The following is a 13,728-nucleotide window of genomic DNA, read 5'->3' as shown; positions in this document are numbered from 1 at the left end:
GTCGTAGCATTTAGTAACATGTTGGGCTAAGATGTAGGAACATAGACTAACATGTGGAAGCATGCTCTAACATGCAGTACTAGGATGTAGTACCATATAGTAGAAAGTAGTAACATGTCGCAGCATTTAGTAACATGTAGGACTAAGATGTAGGTACATTGTAGTAGCATGTTGTAAGATGCAGTACTAGGATGTAGTATAATGGAGTAGAAAGTAGAAACATGCAGCACACATGACGTAGTAGGATGTTTAGTAGAATGTAGTAACATGTAGTACCATATAGTACAAGGACGTGGTAGCATGTAGGAACATTGAGTAACGTGTAGTACCTGAATGTAGTATGACATTGTAGCATGTATTACTAGTATGTAGTATCATGTAGTAACATGTTTTAGGATGCAGTATCATGTAGTAACATTAAGTAGGGTGTAGTAGTATGTAGTGACATGTAGTAGCATGTATTACTAAGATGTAGTATCGTGCAGTCACATGTATTACTAGTATGTAGTATCATGTAGTAGGATGTACACAAACATGTAATACCATGTACTAAAATGTAGTAGGATGTTGTAGGGTGTAGTAGTATGTATTAGTATGTAGTGACATGTAATAGCATGTAGTAGTATGTAGTAGCATGTATTACTAGTATGTAGTATCATGTAGTAGGATATCGTATCATGTAGTATTATTAGTAGCATGTAGTAACATGTACTATGATGCAGTAGCATGTAGTAGTATGTATTAGTATGTAGTGACATGTACTATCATGTAGTAACATGTAATATGATATACCATCATGGCATCATCATAACATGTAGTAGGATGTAGTAGCACGGTTTATGATGTAGTAGCATGTAGTAGTATGTATTAGTAAGTAGTGACATGTAGTAGCATGCAGTCAAATGTTTTACTAATATCTACTACCATTTAGTAGGGTGTAGTAGTATGTAGTGACATGCAGTAGCATGTAGTAGCACGGAGTATGCTGTAGTAGTATGTATTAGTATGTAGTGACATCTAGTAGCATGCAGTAACATGTATTACTAGTATGTAGTATCATGTAGTAGGATGTACACAAACATGTAATACCATGTAGTAAATGTAGTAGGATGTTGTAGGGTGTAGTAGTATGTATTAGTATGTAGTGACATGTAATAGCATGTAGTATGTAGTAGCATGTATTACTAGTATGTAGTATCATGTAGTAGGATATCGTATCATGTAGTATCATGCAATAGGATGTAGTAGCATGTAGTAGTATGTATTAGTATGTAGTGACATGTACTATCATGTAGTAACATGTAATATGATATACCATCATGACATCATCATAACATGTAGTAGGATGTAGTAGCACGGTTTATGATGTAGTAGCATGTAGTAGTATGTATTAGTAAGTAGTGACATGTAGCAGCATGCAGTAAAATGTTTTACTAATATCTACTACCATTTAGTAGGGTGTAGTAGTATGTAGTGACATGCAGTAGCATGTAGTAGCACGGAGTATGCTGTAGTAGTATGTATTAGTATGTAGTGACATCTAGTAGCATGCAGTAACATGTATTACTAGTATGTAGTATCATGTAGTAGGATGTACACAAACATGTAATACCATGTAGTAAATGTAGTAGGATGTTGTAGGGTGTAGTAGTATGTATTAGTATGTAGTGACATGTAATAGCATGTAGTATGTAGTAGCATGTATTACTAGTATGTAGTATCATGTAGTAGGATATCGTATCATGTAGTATCATGCAATAGGATGTAGTAGCATGTAGTAGTATGTATTAGTATGTAGTGACATGTACTATCATGTAGTAACATGTAATATGATATACCATCATGACATCATCATAACATGTAGTAGGATGTAGTAGCACGGTTTATGATGTAGTAGCATGTAGTAGTATGTATTAGTAAGTAGTGACATGTAGCAGCATGCAGTAAAATGTTTTACTAATATCTACTACCATTTAGTAGGGTGTAGTAGTATGTAGTGACATGCAGTAGCATGTAGTAGCACGGAGTATGCTGTAGTAGTATGTATTAGTATGTAGTGACATCTAGTAGCATGCAGTAACATGTATTACTAGTATGTAGTATCATGTAGTAGGATGTACACAAACATGTAATACCATGTAGTAAATGTAGTAGGATGTTGTAGGGTGTAGTAGTATGTATTAGTATGTAGTGACATGTAATAGCATGTAGTATGTAGTAGCATGTATTACTAGTATGTAGTATCATGTAGTAGGATATCGTATCATGTAGTATCATGCAATAGGATGTAGTAGCATGTAGTAGTATGTATTAGTATGTAGTGACATGTACTATCATGTAGTTACATGTAATATGATGTACCATCATGACATCATCATAACATGTAGTAGGATGTAGTAGCACGGTTTATGATGTAGTAGCATGTAGTAGTATGTATTAGTAAGTAGTGACATGTAGCAGCATGCAGTAAAATGTTTTACTAATATCTACTACCATTTAGTAGGGTGTAGTAGTATGTAGTGACATGCAGTAGCATGTATTATTAGTATGTAGTATCATGTAGTAACATTTAGTAGGATATAGTATAATGTAGTAGCATGTAGTAACATGCAGTAACATGTAATAGGATGTAGATTCATGTAGTAACATTTAGTAGGACATAGTATAATGTATTAGCATGTAGTATCATGCAGTAACATGTAGTAGTATATAGTATCATGTAGTAACATGTATTACGAGTATGTAGTATCATGCAGTAATATGTAGTAGGATATAGTATCATGTAGTAACATGTAGTATCATGCAGTAACATGTAGTAGTATATAGTATCATGTAGTAACATGTAGTATCATGCAGTAACATGTAGTAGTATATAGTATCATGTAGTAACATGTAGTATCATGCAGTAACATGTAGTAGTATATAGTATCATGTAGTAACATGTAGTATCATGCAGTAACATGTAGTAGTATATAGTATCATGTAGTAACATGTAGTATCATGCAGTAACATGTAGTAGTATATAGTATCATGTAGTAACATGTAGTATCATGCAGTAACATGTAGTAGTATATAGTATCATGTAGTAACATGTAGTATCATGCAGTAACATGTAGTAGTATATAGTATCATGTAGTAACATGTAGTATCATGCAGTAACATGTAGTAGGATATAGTATCATGTAGTAACATGTAGTATCATGCAGTAACATGTAGTAGTATATAGTATCATGTAGTAACATGTAGTATCATGCAGTAATATGTAGTAGGATATAGTATCATGTAGTAACATGTAGTATCATGCAGTAACATGTAGTAGGATATAGTATCATGTAGTGATAGTGTAGTAGCATGCAGTAACATGTATTACTAGTATGTAGTATCATGTAGTAGGATGTAGTAGGACGCAGACACATGTAGTAGCATGTATTAAGGGGTGGTAGCGTGTAGTAGTATGTAGTGATAGTGTAGTAGCATGCAGTAACATGTATTACCAGTATGTAGTATCATGTAGTAGGATGTAGTAGCGTGTAGTAGTATGTATGAGTATGTAATAGTATGTAATAGTAAGTAGTGACATGTAGTATGTATTAGTAAGTAGTGACATGTAGTAGTATGTATTAGTAAGTAGTATAAAAGTATAAAATAAATGGATAATAATTGTTTGAATGCGTTACTTATGTTGTATATCCTGTACACACACATATATATATATATATATATATGTATATGTGTATATATATGTATGTATATATATATATATATATATATATATATATATATATATATATATATGTATATATATATATTTATATGTGTATATATATATATATATATATATATGTATATGTGTATATATATATATATATACACATATACATATATATATATATATATATATACACACACATATATATATATATATATATATATATATATATATATATATATATATATATACACATATACATATATACATATATATATATATATATATATATATATATATATATATACATGGCGATCCTGTTCTGTCTCCCTTTAATGTTTGTCTGATCTTGAATGGGATTGTGCTGAAAATTGTAATTTTCCTCAAGGAACTCTCCTGACGGAATATATAAAGTACTATCTATCTAATATATATATATATATATATATATATATATTTATATATATATATATATATATGTGTGTGTGTATAAATGTGTATATATATATATGTGTGTATATATGTGTACATATATATGTGTGTATATATATATGTGTACATATATATGTGTGTATATATGTATGTATGTGTATATACGTATATACTATATGTATGTATATATATATATATATATGCACGTTACTACATGCTACTAAAATGAATGTATTTACATCACAGCTTCATGTAAACAAAATACAGTCATTGTAAAATAATAATGATTATTGTAAAAGATGTAATATTATTGTTTATTGCAAATGAATTATGATGATGGCGAAACGTATGAATATAGTACGAGATACATGATGATTGTAAAAGAGGTGTGGATGTTGTACAATCTTGTTTACCTTCTTCCCTCCACAGAATGTTGGCAACTGTATGAGAAAGAAAAGAAAATTAAAAAAAAAGAAGAAAGAGGAAGAAAAGATCAATTTTTCCTTGAAATGTAAGATGAAGACACGGTCATTATTCATCATGATCATTTTCCAAATCAAAGATCCTCTATATAATATATGTTTTTTTTTTTAGCACCTACTGAAAACAGGCTAGTCAAAGATCATCTACAGAAAAAAAAGGCCCACTATTTGACAGGAGTAATATGCTGTTTTTAGAAACCAAATCAAAGATCATCTATAGTACAAAAGTGCTCTTGTGCTTTTAAGAACGCGTTGAAAAAAATATAATAAAGATCATTTAGAGCACAGGAGTGTTGTGTATTTTCAAATGTACTGCAAAAAAATGTAGTCAAAGATCATCGATACAAAATAAGTGTTGGTGTGTTTTTAAGAACCAGACAAAAGATCATCTATAGTACAAACGTGCTCTTGTCTTTTTAAGAACTTGTTGCAAAAAATATAATAAAGATAATTTATAGTACAGGAGTGTTGTGTATTTTCAAACTTACTGCAAAAAAAATTGTTCAGAGATCATTTATAGAAATGGAATGCTGGCGTGTTTTTAAGAACCAGATCAAAGATCATCTATCGTACAAACGTGCACTTGTCTTTTTAAGAACTCGTTGCAAAAATATAATAAATATCATTTAGAGTATAGGAGTGTTGTGTATTTTCAAACTTACTGCAAAAAATGTAGTCAAAGATCATCCATGGAAATAAATGTTGGTGTGTTTTTAAGAACCAGATCAAAGATCACATACGGTACAAAAGTGCTCTTGTGTTTTTAAGAACTCATTGCAAAACATATAATAAATATCATTTAGAGTATAGGAGTGTTGTGTATTTTCAAATTTACTGTAAAAAATGTAGTCAATGATCATCTATGGAAATACATGTTGGTGTGTTTTCAAGAACCAGATCAAAGATCATCCATAGTACAAAAGTGCTTTTGTGTTTTTAAGAACTCATTGCAAAAAATATAATAAAGATCATTTCGAGTAAAGGAGTGGTGTGTATTTTCAAACTTACTGCAAAAAATGTAGTCAAAGATCATCTATGGGAATAAATGTTGGTGTGTTTTCAAGAACCAGATCAAAGATCATATACGGTATAAAGTGCTCTTGTGTTTTTAAGAATTCATTGCAAAACATATAATAAAGATCATTAAGAGTACAGGAGTGTTGTGTATTTTCAAACTTATTGCAAAAAGATGTAGTCAAAGATCATCTATACAATATAAATGTTGGTGTGTTTTTGAGAACCAGATCAAATATCATATATGGTACAAAAGTGCTCTTGTGTTTTTAAGAACTCATTGCAAAATATATAATATAGACCATTAAGAGTACATGAGTGTTGTGTATTTTCAAACTTACTGCAAAAAAATGTAGTCAGAGATCATCTATAGAAAAGGAATGTTGGCGTGTTTTTAAGAACCAGATCAAAGATCATCTATGGTGCAAAAGTGCTCTTGTGTTTTAAAAAAATCATTGCTAAACATATAATAAAGATCATTAAGAGTACAGGATTGTTGTGTATTTTCAAACTTACTGCAAAAAAATTTGGTCAGAGATCATCTTTAGAAAGGAATGTTGGCGTGGTTTTAAGAACCAGATCAAAGATCATCTATAGTACAAAAGTGCTCTTCTTTTTTTTAAGAACTCATTGCAAAAAATATAATAAAGCTCATTTTATAGTACAGGAGTGTTGTCTCTTTCCAAACGTACTCTAACAAAATGTAGTCAAAGATCATCTATACGAAATAAATGTTGTTGTGTTTTTAAGAACCAGATCAAAGATCATCTATAGTACAAAAGTGCTCTTCTTTTTTTTAAGAACTCATTGCAAAAAATATAATAAAGCTCATTTTATAGTACAGGAGTGTTGTCTCTTTCCAAACGTACTCTAACAAAATGTAGTCAAAGATCATCTATACAAAATAAATGTTGTTGTGTTTTTAAGAACCAGATCAAAGATCATCTATTGTACAAAAGGGCTTGTGTGTTTTTAAGAACTCACTGCAAAAAATATAATAAAGATCATTTCGAGTAAAGGAGTGTTGTGTATTTTCAAACTTACTGCAAAAAATGTAGTCAAAGATCATCTACGGCAATAAAGGTTGGTGTGTTTTTAAGAACAGATCAAAGATCATCTATAGTCCTAAAGTGTTCTTGTGTTTTTAAAAAATCATTGCAAAACATGATAAAGATCATTTAAAGTATAGAAGAGTTGTGTATTTTTAAATTTAGTGCAAAAAATGTAATCAAAGATCATCTATACAAAATAAATGTTGGTGTGTTTTTAAGAACCAGATCAAAGATCATCTATAGTCCAAAAGTGCTCTTCTTTTTTTTAAGAACTCATTGCAAAAAATATAATAAAGCTCATTTTATAGTACAGGAGTGTTGTCTCTTTCCAAACGTACTCTAACAAAATGTAGTCAAAGATCATCTATACAAAATAAATGTTGTTGTGTTTTTAAGAACCAGATCAAAGATCATCTATTGTACAAAAGGGCTTGTGTGTTTTTAAGAACTCACTGCAAAAAATATAATAAAGATCATTTCGAGTAAAGGAGTGTTGTGTATTTTCAAACTTACTGCAAAAAATGTAGTCAAAGATCATCTACGACAATAAATGTTGGTGTGTTTTTAAGAACAGATCAAAGATCATCTATAGTCCTAAAGTGTTCTTGTGTTTTTAAAAAATCATTGCAAAACATGATAAAGATTTTTTAGAGTATAGAAGAGTTGTGTATTTTTAAATTTAGTGCAAAAAATGTAATCAAAGATCATCTATACAAAATAAATGTTGGTGTGTTTTTAAGAACCAGATCAAAGATCATCTATAGTCCAAAAGTGCTCTTGTGTTTTTAGGAACTCATTGCAAAAATAGAGAATGTAGAATAAAAATGTTGGCGTGTTTTTAAGAACCTACTGCAAGGAAACTCTAATCAAAGATCCTCCATTAAAGAGGTGTTCCTAGAAGAAACCCAGTGTGATCCTCTACTCGGATTTGTAGGGAGGCAGCTTCTTCCTCCCAGGCGACAACCGAGGCACTCACGCGTCTTCTTGGCCGAGTCCTCCACAAACAAGGAGGAGATGTCCTCGTCCACGCCCACCTCGTTCTTGGCCAGGCAGGTGTAGGCGCCCGTGTCCTCGTAGCGCACGCTGCCGATGAACAGCTCGCTGCCGTTCGCTGCGAGTACAAACACACGCCGAGATTTAGTAATAATATTCCGCCAATCAGGAAGTAACATTAATCTTATACTGTGGAGCCACTTTGTTACAACAAGTGGCTCGGAATTGTCTTGCTGAAATAAGCAGGGGCGTCCATGATAGCGTCGCTTGAATGGCAACATTTGTTGCGCCAAAACCTGTATGTACCTTTCAGCATTAATGGTGCCTTCACAGATGTGTAAGTTACCCATGCTTTGGGCACTGATACACCCCCATACCATCACTTTGCGACTATAACAATCCCGATTGGTTCTTTTCCTCTTTGTTCCGGAGGACACGACGTCCACAGTTTCCCAAAAAAAAATTGAAACGTGGATTCGTCAGACCACAGAACACTTCTCTACATTGCACCAGTCCATCTTGGATGAGCTCGGGCCCAGGGAAGCCGGAGGCATTTCCGGGTGTTGTTGATAAAAAGCTTTGGCTTTGCATTGGAGAGTTTTGACTTGCACTTACAGATGTGGCGACCAACTGTAGTTACTGACAGTGGTTTTCTGAAGTGTTCCTGAGCCCATGTGGTGATATCCTTTACACACTGATGTCGCTTTTTGATGCAGAGGGATCGAAAGTCATGGGCTTACTGCCCGAGTGCGGTGATTTTTCCCGATTCTTCGAACCTTTTGATGATATTACGGATCGTAGATGGTGAAATCCCAAAATTCCTTGCAATAGCTCGTTGGGTAAATGTTCTTAAACAATTTTCTCGCGCATTTGTCCACAAAGTGCTGACCCTGGCCCCAGTCCCTGTTTGTGAACGACTGAGCATTTCACGGAAGCTGCTTTTTTTTTTTACACCCAACCACGGCACACACCTGTTCCCAATTAGCCTACGTTCCAAATAAGCGTTTGATGAGCATTCCTCAACTTTCTCAGTCTTTTTTGCCACTTGTGCCAGCTTTTTTTGTAAAAAAAAAAAAAATCCAAACCAGCTAATATTTGCAGTCTATTCAATTGAATATTGGTTGAAAATCATTGTATTTTGTTTTTATTTACCATTTATACAACGTGCCACCTTCACTGGTTTTCTATGTGGAGATGTTTACGTTTGAGACCCGAGGCGGTGGTGCAGATGCTCTCTGAACTTCGGAGGGGTGGGAGTGTAGTGGCGGGTTAGTGACGGCGAATGGGGTCCATCCTGGAGGGACCACTTTGCTGATGGTGTGGCGGCGGAACATGAAAGGCAGCTGCAGCCCTTTGACACCTTTCTAGAAACATCCGCAGACGCTCTTAGGAGCATCAAAGCACTTCTTGATGAAAAACACGAGGGCGCATGATTGGTTGGTGACATAATAACGCATGTTGACATTTTTACGGGGGGATTGTTTAAGACGAATCCACGCTTTGCGATCATTCCTAATTACATTGTCCACATTATGGAAGAATCAGTTATTTAACGAGAACATTACCCCGGAACCTTCTGTGGGTCTGCTATCTGTGCTGTGACCCTCTGGCCCAATTTGATTAAAGCTAAATGAAATAAATTACCCGCACACTGGCCGTGACTCGGAAGGCAGAAGTCGGAATTGAACCAGGAACCTCTTAAATTTCCGAGCCCCCTCCACCCCAAAAAGCTAGCATAAGACGTTAGCATGATAATGTCAGCATACTTATAAGATGGCACCAAATATCAAAAGCCCTGATTTTCTAGGTATAACCACTAAAAAGTAAAACAATTTTGGCGTAAAAGACGTTACCATGCAAACGTTAGCATGCAGACGTTAGCATGATAACATGGGAAACGTTAACGTACTTCTGATACGGCACGAATATTGAAAGCCATTTAAATGAATACAATTAGCAAAAAACCCCCCCAAAAAACATGTTAGCATGATAAAATTTTATGCTAACATTTTTTTCTTTTAAGATGTAGTATCAAAAGCCCTCAGTTTTGGGTCCAACGAATAAAATGTACCAAAAAATTAGAATAAAATGTTAGCATGCAACCCATTTCTTAGATTAAAAAAAAAAAAAAAAGCTAAAATTGTAGCATTAAACACTAGGATGCAAATGTTAGCATGATAAGATAGGAAAATGTATTGCACTTCTGACATGGCACCAACTAACAAAAAGCCATGATTTTTAGATTTGAAAAAAATTTAATTAGCAAAAAAAGCTAGCAAAAAACTTAGCATGATAACATAGTAAAAGTGAGCATACTTCCAAAATGGCGTCTCATATCAAAATCCATGACTTTTAGATTTAAATGAAGACAATTAGCAAAATAGCAAGCAAAAAAGGTTAGCATACTAATGCTTACTTTAGCAATTAGTTGACATACTTCTAAGATGATGTAAAATATCAAAGTCCATGATTTTTTAAGGTTTAACGAATAAAAATCGCTAAAAGTTATGCATTAAAGACGTACCATGCAAACGTTAGCATGCAGACGTTAGCATGATAACATGGGAAACGTTAACGTACTTCTGATATGGCACAAATATTGAAAGCCATTTAAATGAAAACAATTTGCAAAAAAAACAAAAAAAAAAAAACACGTTAGCATGATAACATTTTATGCTAACTTTGTTTTCTTTTAAGATGTAGTATCAATTGCTCTGAGTTTTGGGTCTAACGAATAAAATTTACAAAAAAATACCATAAAATGTTAGCATACAACCCATTAGTTTTTGTTTTTTTTAAAAAGCTAAAATTCTAGCATTAAACACTAGCATGCAAAGATAGGAACATTTATTGTACTTCTGACATGGCAGGTTTGAAAAAAATTTAATTAGCAAAAAAAGCTAGCAAAAAAGTTAGCATGATAACGTAGTAAAAGTGAGCATACTTCCGAAACGGCGTCTCGTATCAAAATCAATGACTTTTAGATGATTCAAATGAAGACAATTGGCAAAATAGCAAGCAAAAAATGTTAGCATACTAATGCTTACTTTGGCAATTAGTTGACATACTTATCAAAATCCATGATTTTTTTAAGGTTTAACGAATAAAAATTGCTAAAAGTTATGCATTAAAGACGTACCATGCAAACGTTAGCATGCAGACGTTAGCATGATAACATGTGCAACGTTAACGTACTTCTGATATGGCACAAATATTGAAAGCCAATTAAACGTATACAATTTGCAAAAAAAAAACAAAAAACGTTAGCATGATAAAAAAAAATTCTAACATTTTTTTCTTCTAAGATGTATCAAAAGCCCTGAGTTTTGGGTCTAACGAATAAAATTTAAAAAAAAAATAGCATAAAATGTTAGCATGCAACCCATTTCTTAGGTTTAAAAAAAAAAAAAGCTAAAATTCTAGCATTAAACACTAGCATGCAAATGCTAGCATGATAAGATAGGAACATTTATTGTACTTCTGACAAGGCACCCACCACCAAAAGCCATGATTTTTAGATTTGAAAAAAAATTAATTAGCAAAAAAAGCTAGCAAAAAAGTTAGCATGATAACATAGTAAAAGTGAGCATACTTCCAAAATGGCGTCTCGTATCAAAATCCATGACTTTTAGATTCAAATGAAGACAATTAGCAAAAAAGCAAGGAAAAAAAAGGTTAGCACACTAATGCTTACTTTAGCAATTAGTTGACATACTTCTAAGATGATGTAAAGTATCAAAATCAAAGATTTTTTAAGGTTTAACAAATAAAAATTGTTAAAAGTTTTGCATTAAAGATGTACCATGCAAACGTTAGCATGCAGACGTTAGCATGATAACATAGGAAAAGTTAGCGTACTTCTGTGATGGCAAAAATATTGAAAGCCATTCAAACAAATACAATTAGCAAAAAAAACATTAAAAAAACACGTTAGCATGATAAAATTTCATCAGAATTAACTAAAATGCTAGTAAAAAAAAAATTTGCACGTTAATGGTAGCGTGACGACAATTCTTCGCCAAATATTGAAAGCCTGGATTTTTGCGTTTTAACAAATAAAATCTGAAAAAATTGCTAAAATAAGATTTTTTTTTAAATGTTAGCACGGAGAGCTAAGACACTAGCACATGACCGAAAAAGAGGACATACTAAAAGTAGCGAGGTAGTTTTTATAATGTTTCTAGACCAAGTCTGCTATTTATCAGGGACTGAATGTCCCTTTGGGACAGAGGACCCTATTGTATTCTAAGGTTTTATTATTATTATTATACTGCCACCTCTTCGAGCTGTAATTTGACCCCCTTAACATGCTTCAAAACTCACCAAATTTAACACACACATCAGGACTGGAAAACATTGCGATGTAATAAAAAAAAACAACCCAAAACTCAAAATTGCGTTCTAGCGCCCCCTAGGAATAAAAAATGAACAATACTGCTCCTAGGAAGAAAACAGACAAAACTGCTTGTAACTTCTTCCGGTAGGAATGTTGTAGAGACATGAAACAAAAACCTCCATGTAGGTCTCACTTAGACCTATATTTCATTCATTTACATCCTTCAGCAAAAATCAACAGGAAGTTGGCAATTACCCCTTCAAAACAAAAGTTTTGTAAAAACCCGCCACCTTTTTTCAAACGTTATCTACTCCTTATTTTACGAGCCGCTGCGCTGATGCTGGTGCGCTGCTGCCGTCTCAAGATGGCCGATTAAAAGCAGGAAGCACCAGCGTGACCACATAATGCAGAGAAGGTAGGTAATGTGCAGGTGAAGATATGTTGTCTGGGTGATGGCAGGAAGCAACAGCGTGTATGGGTGAAAGAAAGAAGCACCAGTGTGACCCCAGGATGCAGGGAAGGCAGGTAATGTGCAGATAAAGATATGTTGAATGGGTAAAGGCAGGAAACACCAGCAAAAGTCGGTCCCGTCCATCGATGCTTAGAGCTTTAATTATTATATTATAACCATGAGGGAGTCGAGGCTCCGACATAATTTGACGCAGTTAGCGCGTCTATGGCGCCCATGTGACATAATTACACGCGTTGACATTTTGAAGTGTATTATTTAAACGCAGCATCAGGGGAGGGGGGGAAAAAAAGAATCCACACTTTGCCATCATACCTTAATTACGCTTCTGGCACATATTGGAACAATCACTCATTAAATTAGTCTTTGATTTGCCAGCCTGTAGCAAATTAGTGCTGCTAATTAAGCTTTGAACTCGGTAAGGGAGCGAGTGGAGCGTGGACCCCTGGGGGACCTCGGCCGGCGTTATTGGGGCTCAATGGAAAAATGTATGTCCTCCAAACATTATTTTCTGGAGTTCTCTGCTCACTACAGAAATACAAAATCCGTCTTGTTAAGAGTTGAAAGTAGTGCATTAACTTAAAAAATAATATTGCACTAATCAAGTGAATTAATCAGGCAAATTATTTTGTCTGCAAAAAAATGAAATCCATTATATTTATAGTAAAATCTGGCAAGTAATAGGGCATTGTGTCATTAAAAAAAAAAAAAAAAAATATATATATATATATATATATATATATATATACACACATATACATATGATTGGTCAGGAAAAACACAGAGGCTATTTCATCCCTACAAGCCTGTTTCGCAGGTTTCTCTGCTCTTCAGGGGATTTTTTCGGGAAAAAACACAGAGGCTATTTCGTCCCTACAAGCCTGTTTCACAGGTTACCCTGCTCTTCAGGGGATTTTAAGAAAAAATACAGAGGCTATTTCATCCCTACAACACTGTTTCGCAGGTTTGTCTGCTCTTCAGAGAAACCTATATAAATATATAAATATATATATATATATATAAAAACACACGTGTACATATAAATATATACACACACACATATGTACATATATACATACACACACATATATATACGTATATATATATATATATATATATATATATATATATATATATATACACATACGCACATATATACATGTGTATATATATATATATATATATATATATATATATATATGTATACATACATACACATATGTATATAAATACACACACAT

At 33.3% G+C, this 13,728-nt stretch overlaps 1 protein-coding gene across 2 annotated transcripts in view; it reads right to left on the bottom strand.

Annotated features, from left to right (window-relative positions):
• The window catches only part of fstl4 (follistatin-like 4), a 495,615-nt gene that overhangs the window by 27,635 nt on the left and 454,252 nt on the right, over positions 1 to 13,728 (bottom strand). For both annotated transcript variants that reach the window (XM_061890530.1, XM_061890531.1), the window contains 2 exons: positions 7,666 to 7,800; positions 4,555 to 4,581 (listed from right to left, as the gene is read on the bottom strand). In XM_061890530.1, coding sequence (XP_061746514.1) covers positions 4,555 to 4,581; positions 7,666 to 7,800 — 162 coding nt within the window. The remainder of the gene's footprint in view (positions 1 to 4,554; positions 4,582 to 7,665; positions 7,801 to 13,728) is intronic.

The sequence above is a fragment of the Nerophis ophidion genome, linkage group LG28 (assembly GCF_033978795.1).
Source record: "Nerophis ophidion isolate RoL-2023_Sa linkage group LG28, RoL_Noph_v1.0, whole genome shotgun sequence".
NCBI lineage: Eukaryota > Metazoa > Chordata > Actinopteri > Syngnathiformes > Syngnathidae > Nerophis > Nerophis ophidion.
This window is presented reverse-complemented; position numbering and strand designations above follow the sequence as displayed.